Source organism: Sparus aurata, chromosome 17 (genome assembly GCF_900880675.1).
Source record: "Sparus aurata chromosome 17, fSpaAur1.1, whole genome shotgun sequence".
NCBI classification, from domain to species: domain Eukaryota; kingdom Metazoa; phylum Chordata; class Actinopteri; order Spariformes; family Sparidae; genus Sparus; species Sparus aurata.
The window spans coordinates 8,875,404-8,900,593 of NC_044203.1; the positions used below are offsets into that span (position 1 = coordinate 8,875,404).

The 25,190-nt window shown below is 40.1% G+C and overlaps 2 protein-coding genes across 4 annotated transcripts; one reads left to right on the forward strand and one right to left on the reverse strand.

The window, feature by feature from the left end:
- Positions 1 to 48: 48 nt before the first annotated feature.
- On the reverse strand, positions 49 to 19,949 carry spag1b (sperm associated antigen 1b). The gene is made up of 19 exons (XM_030392583.1): positions 19,749 to 19,949; positions 19,363 to 19,510; positions 18,954 to 19,113; positions 18,702 to 18,818; positions 18,538 to 18,608; positions 18,206 to 18,318; positions 17,984 to 18,089; positions 17,645 to 17,775; positions 17,340 to 17,446; positions 16,345 to 16,477; positions 14,316 to 14,762; positions 11,702 to 11,801; positions 11,070 to 11,222; positions 10,235 to 10,392; positions 8,069 to 8,210; positions 5,324 to 5,450; positions 5,013 to 5,177; positions 2,410 to 2,730; positions 49 to 2,173 (listed from the first exon to the last, which is right to left on the reverse strand). The coding sequence occupies exons 1-19, from the start codon at positions 19,930 to 19,932 to the stop codon at positions 2,045 to 2,047; spliced, it is 3,012 nt and encodes a 1,003-aa protein (XP_030248443.1). The 5' UTR covers positions 19,933 to 19,949; the 3' UTR covers positions 49 to 2,044.
- fbxo43 (F-box protein 43) lies at positions 19,881 to 24,963 on the forward strand. 3 transcript variants are annotated; one of them, XM_030392585.1, is made up of 6 exons: positions 19,881 to 20,024; positions 21,150 to 22,006; positions 22,145 to 22,900; positions 23,620 to 23,719; positions 24,021 to 24,200; positions 24,323 to 24,963. In XM_030392585.1, exons 2-6 carry the CDS (start codon positions 21,216 to 21,218, stop codon positions 24,569 to 24,571), a joined length of 2,076 nt encoding a protein of 691 aa, XP_030248445.1. In that variant the 5' UTR covers positions 19,881 to 20,024; positions 21,150 to 21,215; the 3' UTR covers positions 24,572 to 24,963. The 3 variants fall into 3 exon arrangements, with proteins under 3 accessions (XP_030248445.1, XP_030248446.1, XP_030248447.1); XM_030392586.1 differs by having other exon boundaries at positions 19,908 to 20,028; XM_030392587.1 differs by lacking the exon at positions 19,881 to 20,024 and adding an exon at positions 20,799 to 20,947.
- The last annotated feature ends 227 nt before the right edge of the window (positions 24,964 to 25,190 follow it).

Genomic DNA, 25,190 nt, shown 5'->3' on the forward strand with positions numbered 1-25,190 from the left:
TCTTAGTTTTTTTCAGGTCAATGCAAGTCCTTTAAATAATTCGGGTAGTACATTTTTTGTTTTTATTGAACTATTTCATTTCATCTTAGCACAGAAAAAAAAAAAAAATCTTTACATTTTATCCAGTTTATTGAACAGCCCTCTCTGAATATTGTACATCGCTATTGAAATACAATGTTAAAACCACAGTGAAGAAGCTGTGGAACATGTGAAATTATTGCCTCTCGCCCCCCCCAATGTGTCACCCTGAACTCAATTTGGTACATTCATGTTGACAAAACACCTGAAAGCGAAGAAGTTTGGATTCAGGCAGTCTTCAATTTTGGATGACTGGAATATTTAGCAGTTAATTATTTAACAAGGACAGATTAAGTTAGCAAATAAATGACATTTTAAACAATTACGTGCATGTAGCTAAGTGAATACATGTTTGATTTATGATGCATAAATCCAAGCCATTTAACATTCTGATAAAATCTACTGAATGACATAAATATGTTCTCTCTCTTTAGGAGTATGAGCACACTCACTAAAAATGTAAGTCGACCCCTAGTCTGATATCCAAGGCACACATCTCATAAAGATGCTGCTTCTCTCCTGTGTGTGTACACATCTGCATGGCTGCACTGCTCTGAAGATTGATGTGCAAACGTAAGTTGGCTGGCAGGCTAATTTGGTAAACAAACAGGATGAGTGACTTTATGCCACCAGCCTTTAAAGGGTGACCACCAATGTTACACATTAAAGTGTATTTACAGGCCTAGAGGAGCACCACTGTGTATCTGAAGAATATAGTAGAAAAACGTTTGTGGCTCCAGAGGAAATCGCATGTAATCTCATAAATTGCCTCCAGTGATGTCACTCAGGTGGCTAAGTTGCATTGTGGGTAATACAGGCACCAAGTTTTGAAAAGGAAGAGGATTGTGTTGATTAAAGAGGCAATATTTTAATCAGTTGTTTTAAAACTGCCCATAATGAGTCCCACAGTGTTTACAGAGTGCAATGCTAGTCCGAGAGGACTGCCTTTCAAAACCTGCCACCTACTGCAAGTTATTCATAACGCATACCAACTTAGCCACGGAGTGACATCACTGGAGGGAATATATCACATTACATGCAGCTTCCTCTGGAGCCACAAAAAAACTTTATACTGCTTGTTTCAAATGTGCAGCAATACTCACCAAGACCTGTAAACACACTTTAATGTATAAATGTGAACAACTGGTGGAGTTACCTTTTAAGAGTGATTTTATATCAGAACTCAGATTTGCTAATTGCATAGCTGAATAAACAAACAAGCATCTGAGTCATGTATGGATACAAACTGTATTTCTCCTAAAACATTGCCAGTAGATATCAGTCCAACAGATACTGTTATCATAGCAATACAATATAATTTATTCTGCAACAATAATGCAGTACATCTGGTCATAATAAAACCCCTCCTTTATTTTGAGTTTTTGACCTGCAGCAAGGGACATCTTAATTAGCTTAAAGTAGCAAATTGCCTCACATGTTCCTTTACTTTGTAATATTCAGCAAGCACTGAATACTTCTGTTCATAGCTGGTGTCTGACAGAAGCTGGAAATGCTCCATACTGAACTGGAACTCATTTGTGGTAACATGAGCCTGTCCTGAGCAGTCTCACCTGCCTGTGAGGGAAGCGCCTGAGCACCTTTAGCCTTACATAACAGTTTAAATGGGGCCCTATTTATCAGTAGATTAAAGTGAAAGGTCCATAGTGTCCCACTTCCTGCCTGCTGTCCAATGCTAATGCTTAGTGGTGGTACAAAAGTAAATCTGCATAGTAAAACATTCTGGAGAGAAAAATATATTCCTAAAACTGTCACTCAAACATACAGTGATCAAATCATTTACAGCACAGACCAATTGTATGAATGTGACTCAGTTCCATTGTATTGCTCTGGGGCACATTCTGCCGCTTCCTGCCTTTGTGTAGTCAGTTCTTGTGCAGTGCTTTGCATAGATCCAAGAGTTGTAGTGGTGCAGCAGCTCATGCAGCAGAGAGCAGAGGGAGGAGGTTCAGATGTATTTGTTGGCCAAATTCTGGACATCGTTCTTAGTGAACTCGGCACTCTCCACGGCGGACAGATGCTCAAACAGCTGAGTCATGTGGCGACGCTCGTCCTTCTCCAGCAGCATCAGTACAACCTGCAATAACCACATGTCATCATTTCTCACCAAAACTTTCTCAGCTCCTGGGGAACTTCCACACAACAATAATGTTTTTTTTTTTAGGTGAACTAGTTCCCACATTAAATGTGTGCTCTTAAATCAAATATGAGACAAACAACATTCAACATATTTTCTCTCAAAATATCTTTCCAGATAGTCGGACTCTGTCAATCACAAAACCCTCCATGAACTGTTCATTAACCGCGTCTTACCGAGAACCTGTCGGCTGTATGCAGATGATTGAGGTGTTGATAGACCAGGTTGGGGTCTTTCTCCAGGTGGGTGTCCAGCCCCTGCATGATGAAGCTGATGGTGTGTCCGTCCAGCTGGGTGCTCAGGAGCTGCGGAAGCATCTCCGGGGCTGTGGAGGCCAGCAGGTCAGCGCAGGCACCTGTGTTTCCACAGCAGCGAGCTGTGTTCAGAGCCTGGCCGAACTCATAGGCATTGGCGGGCTGGAGGTTGATGGAGATGTCCGCTCCTCTGCAGCTGCTCTCTGAGCTAGGAACGGCTGGCGTTTCCTCGTCACCCTCAACCTGAGGAAGAAGATGGTGATGGAAGTGGATTTACAGTGGACACACGGGAAAGGGTTTGTTGGCAAGGCTTTAAACTTTGATGAATGATGGCAATGCTTACTTTCTGCGCATACTTTCTCATGCAAATACATCGATATCAGAATGAGAGAGGCCAGGACAAAGTAGGCAGGTGTTGTGAGGCCAAAAGCACACTAGCAGCACATCTTAAGAAATTATTCGCTCCTTTTGTACATATCACTTGATTCTTATACAGTTATCCACTACGATATGTGCTGGTTATGAATGTCAGCTGGCCCTGAGTAGATGCTGTATTTCTGATGAGCAGGAAATAAACCCCCCCCTTCATTTTGTACATGGACAGCTTTAGCTGGAGTACTTTCGTAGCTTTGATGGGCAGGAGGCACTCACAGTTCATTTGTCAATACAAAAGATGAGACACTGGGCAGAAATAAATCTGGGTATTGGATTAAAAAATAAATAAACCAAAAGGAACATTACTGTGTGTGTATAAAGTTCTGATGGAGACAACTGCAACTCCTGAAAAGGATCCTGAGCCAAAGCACACATTGATCAGACAAAGAGCAACAATTGGCTTCAACTGATGGTGTTTCTCTGGTAAACTCATCTTCTCTGGCTGGATTTCTAAATATTCACAGGCCATCTAAATAGTATAAAGAGTTTTTTGATTACTTTGCTCCTGTCTCTTATCTGCACAGAAAATTAGACAAGCGGTCAGTGCCACCGTACCAGGTACAGGAGGTGTGTTGTCCAAGAGTCCACCTAAAACCAGCTCAAATACCATGACACAATTTCATCAAATCAATTACAAAAACCTGCAAGATGTAATACAACACTTGAAATCTTCCTCCTGCTGCCTTGATATACAAATTACCAACAGAGTTCTTCAAAAAAAGCTTCAGACTGCATGACTACAAATCTGCTACAGATTGTTGACATGTCGTCTCCCCACAAGCCATGAAGACTGTGGTCATTAAACCACTCCTGAAGAACAATCTGCGAACACATCGACAACGAATAATTGTAGGCCCATATCAAATCTCACAATTTTATCCAATAATAAATGGCTGTTTAGATGTCTTCCAATCAGGATTTCGACCATCACAGCATTGCTCTTGTCAAGGTCCTCAATGACAGTCAATGAAATGCAGATAGTGGCAAAATTTCAGTCTTAGTATGACTGGATCTCAGTGCTGCCTTTGACACGGTCGACCACAACATACTACTGGACCGACTGGAAAACTGGCTGGGTTACACACCTGAGCGGATGAAAATGACTCGGAGCCCCCCAGTATAAATTTACATAGCCATATCACCAGGGGACTATCATCCCATACAAACGCTGAGTAGATTCATTGAACAAACCAATGATTGGATGTGTCAAGAGTTTTTTTCAGTTAAACAAAGATTAGACTGAAATGAATGTTTTTGGAGCCAAGGAAGAACAACTAAAAGTTCATGTGTAGCTTCAATCTGTACTGTTAGAAATCGTTGTGTCCTCATGGACTCAGACCTGAATTTCACCATCCACACTACAAAGTCAGCCTACTATCACCTTAAGAATATATCAAGGATAAAGGACCTATGTCTCAGCACCATCTGGAAAAACTTGTCCGTGCATTTACTGGTTTCAGACTCTCTCTACCTCCCTAAACTTGTATTTTGAGGGTTATCTATTTCCCCAAAATGATAGAAACGAATAGTAAACAGGGTTAAAGATATACTTTATTGCTAGCATTTTACACCCACATTTGTATAGATATTAAGATATTTTTACCTATAAAGTTATCATTTGTTTGGTCATGATAACTGTGTAGGGTTAATCTGATGTCATGAGCCCTCATCTGAGATACTGTTGCTCGAGTGCATTATCTAGTGGCTGTGAATATCGTGTGTATCGTGTCTTAAATATGCTGTATATTTGACTTGACGATTCAGTTGACATCGACATAAGAAGAATACATGTGCAATGTGTATAAATGTACGGCTTATGTGTGTAGCAAAGCTTGGAGAATCAAGCTGAAGACGCTGCAGTCACGTGGTATGGATCTCAACCACCAAAGCCACAAGGATAGGTTTCCGCTATGGCCATTAAACCATCCTCCCACCAGTTCCAGAGGGCTTGAAGGGCAGCCTTAATCAGCCTCCTTCTGTTGCCCTCTGCCATTATCCTCACTGCCCTCCCAAACACTTGCACTTGTACACATATTCAATACACTGAATGACATGTACTGTACGTAGAGAATGTATCGAGTTGTACAAACCTCTGTGATGGGGACAGTCTTCCTGGTTTTGGCTGGTGAAGCCTTGGCGTTGGCCAGACTCTGTCTGAGCAGCACTGTGACCTCCTCAAGCTCTTTCTCAGCCTCTTGTACGTTGGGATCCTGCTGCAGCACCTCCTGCAGGTCAGTGCTGCATGCCAGGTAGTCCTGGTGGAGTGACAGATGAAATCAGCTTCAAGTGACATTTCACAAAGAGGGAGAGTGTCTATGAGATATCAAATTATATATGCCCCTTTCACACACAATTTGGGGTGCAAAAAATCTAAGATTTCTCTCCATTCAGCTCACTTTACCTTGAGGCCTTTATTGGCCAAGGCTCGTCTGTAAAAGGCCTTCTTATTGGTTGGCTCCATTTTCAGTGCTGCATCACAGTCCTGCTTGGCTTCAGTAAACCTCTCCAGCTTCAAATAGCACAGGGCTCTGCAAACACACACACGTCACTTGTGATATTTATTTTTGTCACCAGCAGCTAACCGTACTCCATGCATAGTCAAAAGGTACTGTCATGGTGAAAAGTTTACATACATTTGTAAAGAACACGTATATCAGGTCCTTCCTTCCTGCTGCTGTTAGATTGTACAACCAGCACTGCTCCATATAGACCTCACCCTGTACTCTGCACTGTGCAATAAGCCTGTACAAACTCATTCCAACACCCATATTTATTATCTATATTTAAAATCTGTATATAAAAATGTGTTGCTCATCTTTTTGCACTATTCATGTAAATATGTTTATACATCGATTCTATTTTTCTTTCTTTTTAATTATTTTGTCTATTTTGCTATTGCGTTGTCTTGTAATATTCTGCCTTTGCGACAAACAAATTTCCCCGTCTGCGGGACATTAAAGGATTTCTGATTCTGATTCTGATTCTGATCATGGCAGTTATCATTTCCAATGATTTCTACAACTCTCATTTTTCTGTGATGGAATGAGTGGAACACATGCTACTTTGTCAAAAAAACATTCATGAAGTTTGGTTCAATAATGAATTTATTATAGGTGTCTTCTGAAAATGAAACCAAATCTGAAAATAAATAAATAGTAATTCTAATATTTGGTTAAATGTCTCTTCGATTACGCACTTCTGAAAGCCATCCACAAGCTTCTGTCAGTCCACTCCTTGCTGAAGTTTAACTAAATGTATTAGCTTCCTGGCTCAGAATTGTTTCTTCAGCACAGTCCAGATGTTCTCAATGGGGTTCAAGTCGGATCTTTGGGATGGCCATGATGTGTTTGGGATTGGTCTGTTGGAACATCCAGCTGCACCCAAGACCCAACCTTCTCTGGCTGATGATTTTAGTTTCTCCTGAAATAATCTCCTGATTATTTGGAGATAATCCTCCTTCTTCATTGTTCCATTAACTTTCTTGAGAGCACCAGGTCCACTGGCAGCAAAACAACCCCACAGCATAATACTACCACCACCTTGGCTGATGGGAGGTATAGTGTTCTTGGGATTAAAGGCATCACCTTCTCACCTCTAAACATATTGCTGCTCATTGTGGCCAAACAACTGAGTTTTTGTTTTTGTCCTGAAGGTTTTTTTCTTTGTCCATGTGATCAGCAGCAAACTTCAGTTGAGATTTAAGGTGTCACATCTGGAGTCAGGACTTCTTTCTTGCATAATAGCCTCTCAGCCCATGGCAATGCAAAACAGGCTTTACTGTGGACACAGAAACCTGTCTTCCGGCAGCTTCTATTTTGTGGCAGACTTGCCTTTTGGTGGTTTTTGGGTTGACTCTTGACCATCCTCACCAATTTTTTCTCAGCAGCAGTTTGCATCTTCTTCTTGATCGTGACACAACTGTGGCATGCACTTTATACTTACAAACAGTTCTTTGCACTGTTGATCATGGGACCTGTAACTGGTTTGAAAAGGTTCAAAAGGACTTTCCTGACTTTCCTTTGCTCTTCCAGAACAATGCTGAGCTTCTTAGACTTTCCCATTGTAGTGTTTGTGGCTGAGACTAGTGGGTGTATCAAACAAGCCCTATTATGGGCCAAGAAAAACTCACCAGCTGTTATGAATCAAAATCACTCAGAAGATGTTAAGAGGCAAGTCAATTTGATTGACACAACTTTTTGGAATCTCCAAGATTGATAGTTGAAGGTGCTATATGTCTATTTTTGACCCCAGAGATCACATTTTCAAAAGACCTAGAATTCATTCATTATTGAAACACACTTGAATGTTTTGGTGACCAAGTAATGTGTGTTCCACTCATTCCATCACAGAAAAATGAGAGTTGTAGAAATCACTGGAACTCAAGAATGCCATGATATACATGCTCTTCACAAGTGTATGTAAACTTTTGACCATGACTGTACCATGAGTTTGTGAGTCTGTGGATCAGACCTTACAGTACAGGCTGAAGGCAGGAAATATATCATTTTCATATGATTTGAGAAATAATTTACATGTCTGACATTTTCTCTACTAGCTTCGTTTTCTTCATGACTGTGTTGTCAGTATTTTTAATTTAAATGGGTCTCAGCTGCTTCACGCAAAAATGAACACACAATAGGACATTTCTAACCACGGCATCATAGTTTCCTTTGTAACATGATCAACAATCAACCCTCTATTGTAAAAAAGAAAGGAGGGGGCAGACAATGCAGTCAGACCTGCCTGCTGCATGCACCATGCTGGCTGTATTTCTCTTCAGATGTAAGATAATATGACACTGGCTATAAGTGGAGATGTGATAAACAAAGGTTTAGCAGGCAGCTGTTTCCTGAGCCTCTGCCATTCAGTTCAAACTTACCAACAATACAGCTAATTTACTGCCAGTGACAGACTGACGACTGTTTGGGATTAGCTGAATGCAGAGCTGAATGGACCTCCTGACAGACAACAGCTGGGGATAATTAGTCTGTTTTAATTTATCCAAACAAATTAATAGATTTTCTGCGTGTTTCCTGATATCCTTGCTTTGTGAAGAAAACACACCATGAGAAGTATAAGAAAGAAGTGAGGAACAGAAAGTGAAAGAGACAGTCTGTGTGTGTTCATGCTGAGGTGAGTCTCTAACCTGTTAGTGTAGATAGCACACTCATCAGGCTTTATCTTAAGGCATTCAGTGTACTTTCCCAGTGCATCCTGGTATTGGCCCTTCTTCACAAAGTCATTCCCTTCTTGCTTCAAAGCTGTAAAATGGATTTCTGCTCTTCTTTCTGGCAGACAAAGTAAAGTGGTGATTACTGCTTAGTCACAGATGGATCTGGGAGATATGACGGTTATACTTTATAGACTATATTGTTATACAATATACGCTACAGTATCTTTAAATATCCTCAAAAGCACTTCAAAAAAGGTTAACATAATTAAATATTGCAATATTTTTCACCATGTCGATATTGTGACCATAAAGACTTTTGGTACTTATTTAGACAAAAAGGCATAACCATGCAGCCTTTAAACCCAGGTAAAGCCAACACTTATGCCATCATATCCTATAGTCTCATATCGCAATAATGATAAATGTCTATATGTTGCCAAGAAACATTCACACAAAGAACAATGAAACTCTCCTTTCTGTTTTAATTGACACCTCGAGTTCAGTTTAATTTTCAAGAAAACCTAACACAAGGAAATGTGTCAGTCTTCTGTGCTATACAACTTGAGGGTTTAAAACCATGAAATTAATGCTGTGCCAGCTGGACATGAAGCATGGGAGTTAAGTTAGCAATCAGTTATAGGGCGGACTAAGGGCTAATCAATCTGCTGCAAAGTGTCTTCTGGGTGTAAAAACTGTGCCAGCAGGTCTGTTCTTTCGTTAGAGTTTAAAAATAACAGCTGAAGCACAGCCCAGGGAATGGAGAAACTGCATGGTCAGTGAACAGAGGTGACACGTCCACTTATATAAAAATTAGGCCTTTAACATCTTCCTCCTGTCTTAGTGCAGAGCGACCGGGAAACAACTACAAGGTATACTGTCATCTATTCATTAAGAATGTAAAAATACTTTCCATACTTTAAACATACTAAGGTAATTTTCAGTTTCTTACTTAATGTTTGGGTGTCTACTTGAACATGTTTACATTCTTTAAAGCTCATACTACACATTATTTTTCTCATACTGTCCAGTTCTGCAGCACCTCTATTCACCCTCTGTCTGAACGCTTTGTTTTCGTGCCTGTCTCTTTAAAGTCCCCTCAGGAAAAGCCCAGTATGCTCTGATTGCTCAGTTCTCACATGCCTGAGCAGACACTGCCCATCCTGTTTTCCCCTCCGCTCTGCCGTGTTCTTGCCAACCATGGCTGTGCTGATCGCATGACTGAGATGTGATATCACAAACTTATGGCTAAAGACTAAACCATGAATGTATTATTTAAAACTGAATACATATCAGCCTTGTGTATAATTTTGCCAAGTGGCCATTTGCAATATTGCAGCTTAAAATTCCCCTGCAGCCAAAAGAGCGATTATGACTCTTATCATCAATTCTTGATCCATGGAGGTTTCGTACTCTGTATATTCACCTTGCTTTTCTTATTCAGAAGTCATATGATGTAGATACATTCAGTTTTAGTGTGCATCTCCCATAGACTTCAATAAAGCTGTCCCCACAGTCTGGCACAAAAGCAAGATTTGGTGACGGCCTGATTTTGGTGACCATTCCTTCTTTTTTAGGTTCCTTGCGCATAACCAGGAAGTTTTCCTGGAAACTAGAAACATTTTCTGCAATATGCACCAGTCAAGCAACTCTCACTGGACTGAATAGGCGCTATCTTTGGGTTGGTATCTAGTTCTATTATAGATCTATGGGCCAGAGACATAATGGGATGAACACTATTGTACAAATTCAGTGGGCCACATAACCAGTAAGTGAACCTGGAAGCTAGAAACTATTGGCATATATGCCAGGCAAGCCATTCCCACTGGACTAAATAGACGCCATCTTTGCGTTTAGTATCTAGTCCTACATTATATCGATGGTGTAAAGGCACAATTTTCTGAATACAGGCAGTGAGTGTTTTACAGACGAACGTTTGAATACCTTTACAGTATTTTTTATACCACATGAACCTGCTTTAGAACAGAAATCTTTTTACAATGTGGGACCTTTATGTAAGAGTCCTATATTGAAAATGTGACCTAGTTAAAGAATGTAATTATTTTTAGCAAAATGTCAAAGCTTATGTACTCAATGAAGACAAAATGATGACAGAATTATGACTTTTAAAAAAAAAAAGACCTGCATCCCTGGCCGCCTTCTCTGCTCGAGCCTGGAGGACCTCTGCGCTGGGTGGTTCCTCTCTGCGGTGCTGCTGAGCTGAAAGAGGTACTAGGGGAATTTCTGGAAGTTTCTCTCTCCACTCTGTACCGTCCTGCTCAATCAGCAGTCGTGTGATCCTGAAGGGGGATGCAGATCAGTCAATACAATGTTGTTACACATGGACACATAAAAATGGGATATACTCTACACAGTCACACATAGACCAGAAAGTATAAATGGCTCACAGTAAGCAAGTGTTTGCAAATAACATATCTCTTTAATATAATGTGTTTTTTTATACAAGCATTAAATAGTTCAATTTTATAATATGTGGAGTTGTGGACTTCCACCCTCACGTACTCCTGAACACAAAGCAGCCAGGTAAGAGTCCTATTGCATAACAGAGGGAGAACATGCACTCTGACAGCCATAATTAGCCTGCTGCTAGAGCTGCTTTTGAACACCAGCTAAATCTGTTGTCCACTTATTAGAATTTGCCTGCTTATTTATTTAATTTGTTAAATGTAGTCTTCTGATTATGTTATAATGCAATTTTCTGGATTTAAAGCACAGAAATAATGGTATATTAATTGATCAAACTCAATAAAATCTCCTTATCTCTGGTAAAACCGCAGTCATTGGAATAGCTGCCACGGGCACTGAAACATTCAGTTACATCCAGTTGCTGGCTTTGTGTTGCTGATGACACCATTCAAAGGGGTGAATATGAATGTTAAAACTAATTCAGTCATTTGTGTGTTCCAGTAGTGATGTCTCCCTGCCTTCTGCAGCCTCTCAGCGGAAGTGCTTATACCTGTTAACGCTGTCATGTGCTGCCTGCACACTGATGTCTATCTGCAGGACGGTCTTGTAATCCACATAGGCCGTGCGGTAGCGCTCCAGGGACTCATAAGCCATGGCCCGGCGCAGGAGGGGCTTGAGGGAGAATGGCTGCAGCTCCAGGGCTCTGGTTGGTATAAATAGATGAGGTGAGACAGGAGCAAAGGATCAAGTCTGCTGCCTCTGCTATAGATGCTACTCTCTGAGAGTACTGTAGGTTTTGATTGGAAATCTACATATATGTAACAGATTTCAAAGTAGACTTACTGTACTGTATCTATTATGTGTACCTTCACGTATGTGTGAATACACTGTCAAACAACCTAATTTTCTTGTTTGTCCTCAAAGTTGGACCTTAAGCAAACATCTTCAAATACCAAGTATTTTAAGGCTTTCACATGCGTGGTTCCCTAAGTTTGCTGCGTATAAAACAACTTCTTAAAAGATTAATGAAAATCCCTTACAACACACCATCTATGAGAAATTGGAAAGGCGTGTTGAGTTCTTAAGATAAGACCGAGCGAACATGGGTTGACACCCACTGCTAACATTGCTTCTCGCTACACTTAAACACACGGTGTTACATCAGAAAATACATTTTCTCACCTTGTGCAGTCCTGTATGCATTCTTGACTGTTGCCATCTTTCAGGTAGCAAGCTGCTCTGTTAGAATACAGAACACATAGATCCTCTGGACTATCAAGCCCTGCATAAAAAAAAGAATATCACTATAAGAAAATCACATATACCGCATGAATAATACTTTGGGACTACAACTGGAACTGTTATAGAGAATATCTGTAAAAAACTAGAGCCTGACTGATGTATTGTTTGGTCATCAGTCTACATTGTGTTGGATATATTTGTTGTCCAATATGCAATGATATGATAGATATTTCATTTTAGATTAAAATGCAGAAAAAAAAGCTGCTTGGGATAAGGACTAGGCCAATATATGGATATTATACTGATATTGCGATATTAGACAAAGTATTGTCTTCAATTTCAGATTTCGTTATATTCTTTGGCTTTTGATGTCTTCTCCTGATTTAAAGGCAGTGATGACATTTTCTGAACCTAACAGACTGTTGTACTTGTGGTCATTTACAATGATTAAATTCTCATTTAAGTTAACTGTGTTAATCATTTTAGAAAATAAAGTTTTTTGTTTAAATGTAAAACATCCTGCCTCAAATACATATCTTTATTACAAGTGGTGATAACCACAATTGATATTGACCGATGTATCAATATATCGAGTTTTTTTTACTCCCTAACATTGGTATCAACAATGGCTGCAAAAAATCGGTTGGGCTTCAAAGAACCTCTTGGCTGGCCTTGGTGAGGCTTTAACAAGAGCAAGTCTGTATTTGCTAAAGCTTCAATTAAAGGTTTAGTGTCTGTCAAATATTACCTTTTTTGCTGTGAATGTGTGTGGCAATGATGGGGTGCTCTGCTGACTAAATGAAGAACTAGTATTGTTGCAACATTATAGGAACTCTGAATTTCAAAACCACTTAATCGTAAAGCACTAACCTGACATTTTATCTACCTCACACTGATGAATACAGGATTACTTTAAAGCTTCATTGGCACATGCAACAATCGTTTGTGCTTGTATGTTCACTGATCTTCTGATTTGAGTAACTTGAATATTTTTATTCAAAGTTCCTTAAAAGTTCCTTAAACTCTTTGTTGAGACCTAGAGCAGGAAGAAGGCCTACTATTGCACAGGCCTACTATTGCACAGTAGCACGGTGAGTTCCAGGGCTGACAAGTTGGAAAGACACAAGATAGATGAGGACCAAAGTAAAGTGCATCAAACCACCTTTTTTTTCCAGAAAGTTCAGTGAGTTGCACACAGTGTTCTGGTTATTCTCTCCACTCTCCTAACAGGTATTTCACTCAGTTTCGACCAACATCATTATCACTGACACAGTCAAATCAGATAGGCATATCATGAATATTACAGACATAGCGACACTAAGTACAGTCAGCTTAGCATGCCACCTCATCAGATGAAATCAGATTATGGATGATGACACAGTGAGGCAGTGATGATGATGATGTCTCAGCAACTGCTCACACAAAGTGAGGATACTGTGACAGTAGAGCATGTACACTATGTTAAAGGTATAAACTAGGGCATTTATGTACCGACCCAAACACGACTTTGAGACCCTGTAAAAGACCATTATTGTTAGTTTTGCTCTGGAAGCGTCCCTTTATGACAGTCCACTGTGACACAGTGTGTTTAAGAGGTTTAAAGAGGCTTATACAATATATTATCATTTCTGCACTTAGCTCCAGTCTGTCTGCATTACATGTTCCCTCCGTCTGTCAGACGACGATGCCTATGTCCAGTCATATTCACATCCAGTAGTACACTGGCTAGTGAGTACATTAAGGCAGAGAGTGTATGTTTGATGGTAGGTGGGCCGGACATGCAGCACTCTCTCTCCCTCCATCAATCGCTCACTTTCTCCCTCGTGAGATTTACAGCTGCAGTCCCACAGATTCAATTTCACAGTGAGTGGTTAGCAGTCACGTGACCCCGACAGACCTGAGCTGAGAGGCTTAGCGCCGGGTTGAGGCTAAAACAGAAACACTGTCCACAACAGCCACATTGTGACGCATTGCTGTAGGGTCAAGTCTCTGAATACACCAACAAACAGCCCAACATTTAAACTCCTGAATAATGACATATTTGTTACTGTTATTAAACTCTATGTGCACTACTGTGTGGACTGCTTGTGGGATAAATAATAATAATTCTGTTGTTTAGGTATCATTTATCTTATGGAAAATGTCCTTTTTGGTGCATTGTGTTTAATAACAACCCAAATAAATAGGAGCCCTAGCATTATAACTGCAAGGTCAAGGCCTTTGATTTACAAATGTAATGGCAAGGTAGAAGAAACAGCTCTATGAGCTTTGACGATTAAACACCATAAAACAATATTTATTCAAATATGGGTGTGACTGGTAATTACACATCAGTCAGTTAAACTATAGGCCATTTGCTACAAGTCACAGCATGTTTATAACACACTGATGTAAGTGGAAATGTTCTTTTTACTGTCATGGAGGCACATCCTTACCTTCTTTCCAATGTCATACACAAACCAAAAGCTTACACACTTAATGACTAAGCTACCACCGGCCACCTCAGACTATAATAACAAGAATAGCACCTACTCTAAGGACTCTTCCACCCTACCTGAATCTGTGTAGCCTTGGATGGCTTGCGAGTATTTCTCCAGTGCGTCGGCAAACTGTCCATTTTTAAACAGCAGGTTTCCCTCATTCTTTAGCCGGGACAGAGGTGGGGGCAGGGCTCCACATGGAGCATCAAGGTTGACAGTTTCCCCTGCATTTCCTCCAACCGAAGTCCCCTTACCGCCGCTGCTCTGATCCGCCTGGACTGAAGCTGTCGAGCCCCTCTTGCTCGTTCCATTGGTTACCTTTTCCTGCGCGACTTTGTACTTGTCAGAGTTGCCTCCTTTGCTCCTCCAGTGTCCATGGTGGGAGTTGTTGTACTCACTGTGTGGACCCCCGTCCCCTCTGCCGTGGGGCTTTTTTTGAGCGTTTCCCATGTCTCCCCTTTCAGCAGGAGCGGCTGAGCTCTCCTCCCCTCCCACAGGCTGGCTAGGTTCAACCGGACAAGCTGGAAGAGGGAGAGGGAGGGAGGGAGAGGCAGAGGGAGACACAGAGCGAAGGGGGAGACACACCCACAGGAAGGAGTCAGTGGTTACATCACAGTGGGGGAGGGTTGGACACACATGACAGAGCCACTTCAAAGGGGGAGTTCCAGGAAGCAGCCGCTCTCACCACTGAATTACAGAAGTACTGGGTGGGGGTAGGGCGGCTAACACACGCAGTATGTCACGTTACCCAGGGGAACAGGGGGAGTTTCCTCTATCTATAGCACAGGCAGGCAGAGGGGTTTATGATGGAAATGACTGGCCTATTACGACCAGAATTGCTGAAGCTTCCTCAGATTTGAAATAATGAGTGAATTAGAGGGCAAATCCAATGGCAGGGCAGCTACAGTATGGACTAAATCGAGCACCAATATGCAGTCATGATACATATGGTGTAAAAATACACATGTCCTCACAAAATACTGAGTATTTACAGTACACACAGTAATTCAGCAAGTCTAAATTACAGTACATTTAAATTTCAGTGCTGTTTTGAGAACACAAACTAGTGAAACCGTTACTTAATTTTTTAGGCCAACTATCGATATTTGAGAGAGAAATATTTTATGAGCCCCCGCGTTTGTAAAATAAGAACGTGATGTAAAAATGTTTCTGATAAGGGTACTTTAAAATTGGTGAATTATGAATGACAATTTTACAACCGTCCTCTTTTGGAAAAGCTATGTATTGATGACACTGATTCTAAACTACCTGAAAAAAAGAATATTTTGCATTTCTGAACAACAATTGCTGTCATACAGTGTGTATCCTAGGGATGTGACTATTTTCATAATTAATTGACAATAGTTCACAACATCAAATGTAAAAAAAGTGAAAAATGCTTATCACAATTTCCCAGAGCCCTAAGTGACAGCCAGAAAGTTGCTTCTTTTGTCAAATCAACAGTCTAAAACCAAAGACTGTTTATTTACCATCACAAATGACAAAGAGAACCAGCAAATCCTTACATCTGAGTGGCAAACGTTTCACATTTGTGCTTGAAAACTGACTTAAAAGATGAATCAATTATTACAATAGTTGGCATATAATTTTCTTTCAGTCGATTAGCAGGCTGATAGGTGCAGCTCTTGTATAGCCACAACTGTATTTCTGTTTTATGTTAAAGTTTGCAGATAGTATCAATCATGTCAATATTTTTGTTGAACTCTACTGTAAAACAAAGCAAATATAGTCATTTAACCTACCGCAGAGCTATTTACCTAACTAGGTTCTTTATTTGGTTGTGAGATTTAAATTTAAAATCAGTGTTAATAAACAGTGAATGAGAGCTTTTTTCTCAGTGAACTGCCCATAAATAACTGCAAAATGCTGCTTTAGACACAACAGGTAACACATGCTGATTTAAAAAGCTGTCAGTGTTATGTTAAACATAGCTAAGAGAACGCTACTTTCATTTAAATCGATCTTAGATATATTTCTGGATGGATTTGAGGAATTATAAATGGTCACAAGCTTGTTTTTAGTTTCTGTACGTGTATATCATGGATATAAATATTCATTATGGAGGCGTTCAAACAATCTCACCAGTCTGTTTGGCTTTTCTCTCATCGTAACTGTTGTCGTCTTCCTCTTCTACTTCTTGGATGAGGATTTTTTTGCCTTTGCGTTGCTCTGGTTGACATTCCTTCATCTTCTTCTCAGTTTTAGACAGAAGTTGCTATATCAAAAATAATTCACACATTGGAATTTGTCAACAGTAGAAACCCAATCCCGCACATAAAAAGCCTAGAATATTGATCTTAGGTATTTCAATTACATGTGAAATTTCCAATTTAAGTTCATTTAATTCAAAGTTTTCTACCATGAGTCAATGTAAATATATTCAATAACTGAGTGTGATATGATTAGCTTAACGCAGTCTTTACAAATAAACCTTATGTTCTGAATATGAATAGTAATAATTTGAATAGTTAAGGGGAATGTCTACATAAAAATAATGTGTTTATTTCAGTGTTTATAATTCAAGTTTGACACATTAAAATAATGCATTTAAAATGGGTTATCTTGGCTCCTGCAATAATCACACATCTAGTTATTTAATGCACATTGTCTCAACATGAAAGAAAAACTGGATATTAGATGGATAACTTTGATGTGCTTAAAATACTTAAAGTCAGTGTTTGAAGCATATTTTTGTATGTATTTGGTTCAGTAAGTAAGCACAGGTGAAACACTTACTGATGCTCCAATCATCTATATACTACTGAGCTGCAGAGAATGGCTTGTGGAACATTCATGCCCCCCATTCACCTACAGTACATTGAAATCCTAATATATAGTACATTATTAGGACATATATAAACAATGTGGTCAGGGTGACAAATTAAATTTCATCCTGGGTACGTCATCCAACATGAAAGAAAATCTACATCACTCTCTATTGACAGTACTGACAGAATACATATGATTTTATTAATACGTTGTAGCAGCTGCAATCAAATGCAAAAGTACCTGAGCTCAAACAAATACAGTGACACCTGGTGGAAAAAGACTACTTGTATTTAACTTATATCACCTACAGTGGCTGCAGCATTCTGTGGCTCTTCCGTCAGTACGATCCTCAAATCTTCAGTAGCCATTTGGAAGTTGCCCGTATGATGATAAACAGTGGCACGGCGTAGAAGGGCTGATGGTGAAAAAAAATAAATCACATACAGCACATTACATACATTGAAGCTACTATTAAAACATACAGAAAATTCAAAAAGGGGCATCACAAAAGTAACTGTTTTTTCAGGTAAAATGATGCCAGCATTATAACTGTATTTTTATTTACATGCATTTTAACTCCATAAAAGTGCCACTGTGCATAAAAGGAAAGCACCTTTAATATTGCCTGGCTCCAGCTCCAGTACCCTCTGGCAGTCTCTCATAGCACTGTGCCAGTGCTTGAGGTGGATCTCTGCCTGGGCTCTGTTGTTGAATGCAGCCACAGTTGGTATAATGGAAAGGCTCCTGTAATGAAAGGCCAAAAAAAACAAAAAAAACAGACCTTTATTCATAATGGGGTTAATGGACAAACACTTAGAGGTATAATAAATGGGAATTAAATCAGACTTGAATGAACGACAGCAGTCTAATTAAATCCCAGGCAACATAATATAAACCATTTCAGAAATGTAAACTGCTTTCTATAATAAGTGAGTTGTTTTAAGAGCCTGACCTGGAGTAGTAGGCAATGGCCTCCTCATAATCGTTTGCTCTGAAAGCTTCATTGCCTTTGTCCTTTTCACGATTTGCCAGAAGGAGCTTCTCCTGTTGTGTCAGCACTGGGTATATTGTAGGGACCAGACATTTCAGACACATACCCACAAAACTGGAGTACATACAATGTGCCAACAATACCATAAAACAAATATGACATGCATAATACATAATACATTACATGAAGCATCAACTCTAGTGTTGATTTTGGGTTGTCCGTTATTTATAATGACAGGCGGATCCTTTTCAGTGACATTCCTATCAATTCTTTCACATTCCTTTTCCACATCAAGCCTGGAAATAAAGAAAGATACAGAATAATTACGTAAAGGAAGATATTCTGCAAATAAAGCTCTGAAACAGCATCTGTGTCATTGCAATTAAAGAGGCAAAGCTAAGGCCTTTTACAAAGTTAAACATGTAGACCCTTTTATGTACAGTGCCTGCAGCTGCTGTAACAGAGTGCTCTTTCTTCTGAATATAATAGACAAATGTAGAGATGAAGTGACTCACTTGTCCCATTCTCGATAATCACGTGGGAGAGTGTGTTTTGAAGAATTCCTCTTTTCTTTTGGAAGTAAAGTCTGCGATGACATAAGACTTCATTCTTAGTATTTTTCTTGTATATATACATATATGTACATGCTTATGTTCCAACATTGTTGGAGAATTTTTACCTGACTTATCGGAACGGAGCAATTGGAACCTCTTACAGGCGGTATATTTTTGGTTACTTCATCGTCAAAATGCTGTTTTAGTGAGGACTCAGTCTTTTTGGTTTCTTCTTGCCACATCTGTAAAATAATTATTATTTAGTGTAAAAAATGTTTATGATTTAATTTAAGAGAATCAGTCACATAAGATGAGAGGTGGTATTAAACAGGATTTATTACAAAACACACAAAACTATACTATAATGAGTAGCACACCTTCAACTCATCAACAATTTGGCTCCACTCATCTTTAGAGAGGCTGGCTGCTGTGGCCACAGGGACTTGCTTCCTGAGAGCTCGGCTCTTTGGGTCCAGTTTCTCCAAGTGACTCTCACAGAAATCGATCAGATGAGGATAAATGCCTTCATCGCCTGACCTTTACACAAAGTCAAATATTATGAAATAATTCAGATGAATTCCTAGCAATCTTTACAGTCAGGTTTATCAGATTTAAGTGTGTTTGCTCTATTGTCATTTTGTAATCTGTAGTATATTATCTATTTTCAATATTTCTTATACATTTATACCCGTGATGAGAAGATTACTAACAATATAAATAGAATATTTGATGAGAATACAAAATCAATTGGCTTCCTCACGCCTGGAGGTCAGTGTGACTTTTTACCTCAGCACTCGCAAGATCTTTTCCAGGTATTTTACATCTTTGCATTTTTCAATATATTCATAGTCCAGGTGCTCCACAGGAACCTTCCCGCTGTAGTCACCAGTGCTGGACTGATAGTGAAGAGAGGAAACTGCATCTGCACTCATGACTGGGAAGAATGTCACTTTGCAAAGTTAGTATGTCAAACAATGTTGTTCTTTTAATATCAGTAGCTCTGAAAGACGGATATAACGTGTTAGCTTGGGAAAGATAGCTAACACAACGTCACTGCAAATAGTGTTAGCTCTACAGAATGTGATGAAATGTGAGTTATATGTTCGTATTCGAGGATTTATCGTCAAGACAAGACCGAATTTTCGTTTAGGAAATTGAAGTGCAGCTCTTACCTGAACTTAATGCTGTTAAAGTAACTTCAGCCGCTGCTGCTGCTCGCCCCAACTCTCGTCTGGGTCTGTTACTATGGTAACCATACACGGAAGGAGGCTGCAGCCCGAAGCGGAAACACGTGACACCGTCAACAGAGGGCTCCAAATTTGAAAACGTGGCTGCTGGTTTCCTGTAGATGAACATGTAGCAAGCAGAAACAACGAGGGGGTTGCAAGCAGAGGTCTAGAACTGAGTCCACGGCCTTCACATTAGAGTTAACCCAGTTCAATCTAGAAGTGAGTATGTATTTTTTAACATAATTACATGTTTAATGCTAAACACTCGGCTATGTTTTTTCTATTTCAATTCACGACCCAGCTGGCAGTGTGCGGCACGCCGAGCAGTGTTTGTGGCGGCATGAGGCCAACGTCGTTACTGATAAGTCGCCAATGTGTCAGGTGTGTGGAAAAGAAATCCACACAGACATAACGTAACAACACGCAGACCCATTTTTTTTTTTAACTTGGGCTTCGGTATGAAACCCCTCATAGCAAAGTTAACGCGGTATGTGACACAGGTGTTTTCACATCAAGCTAATTGCTGGTGTCTGAAACCTGGGGGGGGGGGGGAGATGACGGCGTCTCCATGAGTTTGTATGCAAAATAAGACACGTATCCTACATTTAGTTAACTTGAATGCAGTTAACTAAATGATACGTCCTTTTTCAGGTTTTACGTTTGTGAAACAATTGTGCTTTTTTTGGTACACAGTAATGTCGTTATTTTTGGCCCTCTCGCAGGCAACGCAGTCGAATTTGAATTGTCAAATAATTGCTGTTATCGCAGCTATTTTTCATAGTTTACTGGCGTTGAGTAACGTTATCTTAAAAAAAAAAAAAGAAGGTCTTGGTGTCGCACGGCCCCTGGTTGACACTTGGTATAAATCTCCGAGGTTGTCTGTCTGTCTGTCTGTAGATTTACGTTTTGGCGGCTGTAGCTCACTTTAAAGCGGTATCACTGAGCATGCAACGGGGGGATTTAAATCGACAACAGGCGCTCTCATAGCAACGCTAATGAAACAGCTGAGAACGTTTGGCGTTAAACCAGCCGACCTACTTTGACAATTTGTGTTTAACGAACTAATAATTAACGTAAATACGCTGAGAACGACTAAAAAGAGACGTCGACTTTATCAACTGGCTCTTCTATTTTATCACAAAGTGAGTCCTACACGATGAATTAGAAATAATAGCCGACACTGGCAACATTTAAGCTAGGTTAGCTCTATTCTCGTGGATTTTTACCCTCTTTAATTCATAATGTCTCGTTTGACATGTGTCGCTTAAGTTACTTGACATGCACAGTTCTTGCTGCCAAGTGGTCCTTGAGTAGTTTGACTCATTACTTTCATGTTGTCTACAGGTCAGTTGACATCATCATTTGGTCCTTATTGTGGCTGGGGCAAAAAGTGCACACAGGAGGAGGAAAATGCAGTGCACTCCTGAATCAAACATCTTCCTTGAAAGCTGCAAAGGCCAGAACTGTTATGATGACTGCTCTGACAGTGGATACTCAGGTTTATTTCACAGCCCACTGAGCATTAGTGGAGCTGACTCCAGTAGGTCTACGTCTTCGGTAGAGTTCAGTGAAACACCCAAAGAGAACCTCAGGCTTTTTGTCACGCCTAAGGAGAGGAGCAGAGAACCAGTGAGATATGTCGGCAAGGACTACAGGGAAATACAGCGGCCGGCAGCACTTACCTGGTGTGAAACCCCTAAAAGAGACTCCTCATTGCGACAAAAACTTCTAATGTGCAGACCCACCACAGCTGTCAAAACTGACAACACGAGATCACCATGCACCAGAAGGACTGAATCCTCAGTTGGTGTCAGGTCTGAGCACTGGCTCAGTGCATCTTTTGACACTGCAGACACTTTGACATCAAGCACTTTAAAACTGGAGCAGGATCTGCTGCTGTCAGGTAGAAAACGTCGTCTCCTCTTCATGCAAGTCAGGACCTCCACTCTTGAAGATGGTAAACTCAACTCTGGTCACCTTTCCAGTTTTGAGAGAAGAGTTTCACTCTCAGATGCACAATTCACTGAGAGCATTTCTGCCTCTGATCAGATTAATATTGAGACTCCATGCCTAAGCAAATTCCTGCCTACCTCATCTAAGGATACCTCTCAATCACCAGTCAGAGGTGTAACAAATAACCTGTATGACAGCTCAAGTGTCTTGTACACACCATCATCCACACATACACCCAAATACATCAGGTATGTGTTTTTTTTTTTCTTTCTTAATTTCTAAATTAATACATTTATAATTAGTACATTTAGTTGTAAATTGAATACATTTATTATCATAAAAAACATTCCTGTATTTATTGTTATGAATTTGTAACCCTGGTGCAGGTCTGTTTGTGAAGACAGTGGTTTTAGTTCCTTGACCCTTGATAAATCCCAAGACTCCTCAGTGGACCACGATGGCTCATTCCAAGAGCTGTTGCTCTCTGCCTCCAGAGGAAACTGTGAAACCCCAAATCTGGCCGAGACAAAGCGGCGCTCCCGTATGCAGCGTCAGCACAGACTTTCTACACTTAAAGAAGGGGGCTCTCTGTCTGAGGAAGACCCAACAGACAGAAAGCATCAACATATTCATCAGTGCCTCAAACACAGCAAAGAAGATGAAGTTTTTGCTGACAGTGCCACGCCTCACCAAGTCGTTTCTGTTAAATGTTGTAATAGCGTGACTTCTGATAGTTTGGCCTTGGCAAAACAAGACTATGCCACCCCACTAAGAGCGAGTACTGTCAAGTCAGAAAAAATGACACCTTTTAGCACAGGTCCTGCCAACGCAGATGTAACTCCTCTCAGGACAACCCCAGTCGACCTCTCCCTGACTCCAGCTTTGCAGCTAGTTCATGCTATGATCCAGCAGAAAGCCCAGATGTTTTTTGGCCAAAGTCCAAGCCTGAAGGAGCAGCTGAAGTCAACAGCAACATTGACCCGGACTCCAGAGTTGTTCAGGACCACAATGCCATTGGCAGGGCTAATCGGCAGGAAGATGGGCCTGGGGACGGTGGACATACTCACAGAGCTGAAGAAAAGGAGCCTCAGGCACATTCTAGCTGTCATACTCAGCCACCTGTCCTCTGAAAGCATCTACAGGTGAGGAGCTCACGTTTTTTACACACTCAGATCTCATAATTATATACAAAGTAAAATTTAAACTACTTTTATGTTGCGTTACATCTACTGTATAACTCAGCACACCATCCTACTTCTCAAAGGTCAAGTTGCGTCCCAATTCCATTTCTCACTCACTGAACTGTTAATTATCACTTGTGACTACAGCATTAATTTATATACCTATAAATATAATCATACAGCTACATAATTCCGTAGATTGCATACAACATATAATCGATGTTAGCTTAGACTTAAGTAGACAACATTACCAATGCAGTTTTAAGTATTGAAGAGAAGAGCAGTGACATTTGTAAAACAGGAGGTTTGTCTGAAAAGTTTAGACTTCTGTTAACTGGCAGCCAAGGACAAAATTGATACAGCACAATTAATCAAACTATAATGAAAATTGCCATATGGCCAAGAGCAATATTCAGATCACTAGAAGCTGACATTTTTTGATGAAGGTGAAATGTGTGACAGAACAGCACTATTATGAAGCATATATTTGGCAGAGATCTTCTGGCCTACTAATCTTGTTTTTGAGATGTGACAAAACATGTTTATTTGATATAGACCCCTACAAACGTGATTTATTTTTTGTAAAAATTAAACTAAAAAAATAAATAAAATTAAGCCATATTGTGCTGCTCTACTTTAAAAAAAATGGTGTCATGCATGAATCTCTTTGTATTTGGCAGGTGTGGTCAGGTTTGCAAGAGCTGGAATGAAATCATCCAACAAGACAAGCGAGCTAGTTTTAGGAGAAGAAACTACCTGAGTGAAGCGGCTTCCCTTGAGGTAGGAGATTTGCCATATTGGTCACTATTGCTAATGGCAGGCCAGTGACATATTAGTCTTATCAGAATACAGTTGATGCTTAGGGTGCTGTGACTTTTGCTGACTGCCTCAAGCAGGTATTTTCTATGTGCTGTCAAAGAAAAAAACATCTATGACATTGATGGGTCGAGTACTGTTAATAAGAATAATGTCAGAGAGCAGTTTGTCTGAAGTGATTCAGTGTAAAGTAAAATCAGACTGATTGTGTCAATATGGATCTGACTTTATTAGCTTCTAACGTTGTGCCTTTGTGATGTCTTAGTTTGGTGGTGCTGTCCAAGTCCCTGATGCAGAGACCAGACTCACACTGTTGAAGAGATCGGCCCTGAAGTTGGTGCAGGCACAGTCTAGATCCTTCAGCTTCTGCACCCCGCAGTCAGGAAATAGCACTTTAACCCCATTACAGCACGGCAGCAGCAGTAAGCGGGAAAAATTTCTAGAAGTGAGTATGACAACAGTAACACTGACTTTTCTTAAAACAATTATACGTTGTAATTGGATTCAGTTCAGTGGAGGATGAACACAATAAACATTTATTGTTAAAGTATATATTTTTTCTTTCAGGTTGCTAAAACCCTCTTCAGCGATGAATGCTTGAAGCCTTGTCCTCAATGTCAGCATCCTGCAAGGTGTCACTCAGTGAAAGGGGAGGGTGTGTGCAGCAGAGCTGACTGTGGCTTCCAGTTTTGCACAGCCTGCTTGTGTGCTTTCCATGGTTCCAGAGAGTGTGGCAGTCAGTCTGCAGGCCGTCGCAAGAAGGATATACTTCTTCCAGGAAGCGCTCAAAGCAAGCGAAATGTGAGGAGACTATGAACAGAAAGTTATCTGTATTCCTGTTTCTAATGCCAACGTCACTTTAGTATTTTTCTCTGCCTCACGGAGAAGACAAGGTTTAGCAATAAGGAAACTGATTCGTAGCCAGTTCATGAGAACAACTTCTGTACTTATCAATGTGTCTTTGTGCCTGTCTATATACTGTACGCCCCTTATTTTTTTTTTTCAACACAGTTCCTACTTGTGTGTTTTTAATAATGAATGTGAAGGAAGTCTCACCAGCGGTACGATGACTGAATTTTCCTGTTGATGTATTTTTCCCTACACAGTGATCAACTGTACATGTTTATTTTTTTGAATTCCTGAGATTTTCAGCTTTTACCATTGTGATTTCAAAGCGGTTTTAAAATAAATTTGAATATTTTTTTTTACGTATGTGTAGCTTGTTTCATTTGTGAAATATTTGGTCCATTTTGGCCTGAGTCTTTATTGTAATATATATTTATTGTAGGGGGTCTATGTAATTTTATTTGCCAGTGTTTGCTGCCCTCTAGTGGTATGCCCCTATACTTGCCTTGACATAAATGCAACAATGTCATTCTCCAATTTTGACTTTTTCACTACATGAAAGTGATCTGAGACGCTAATAGTAATGTCA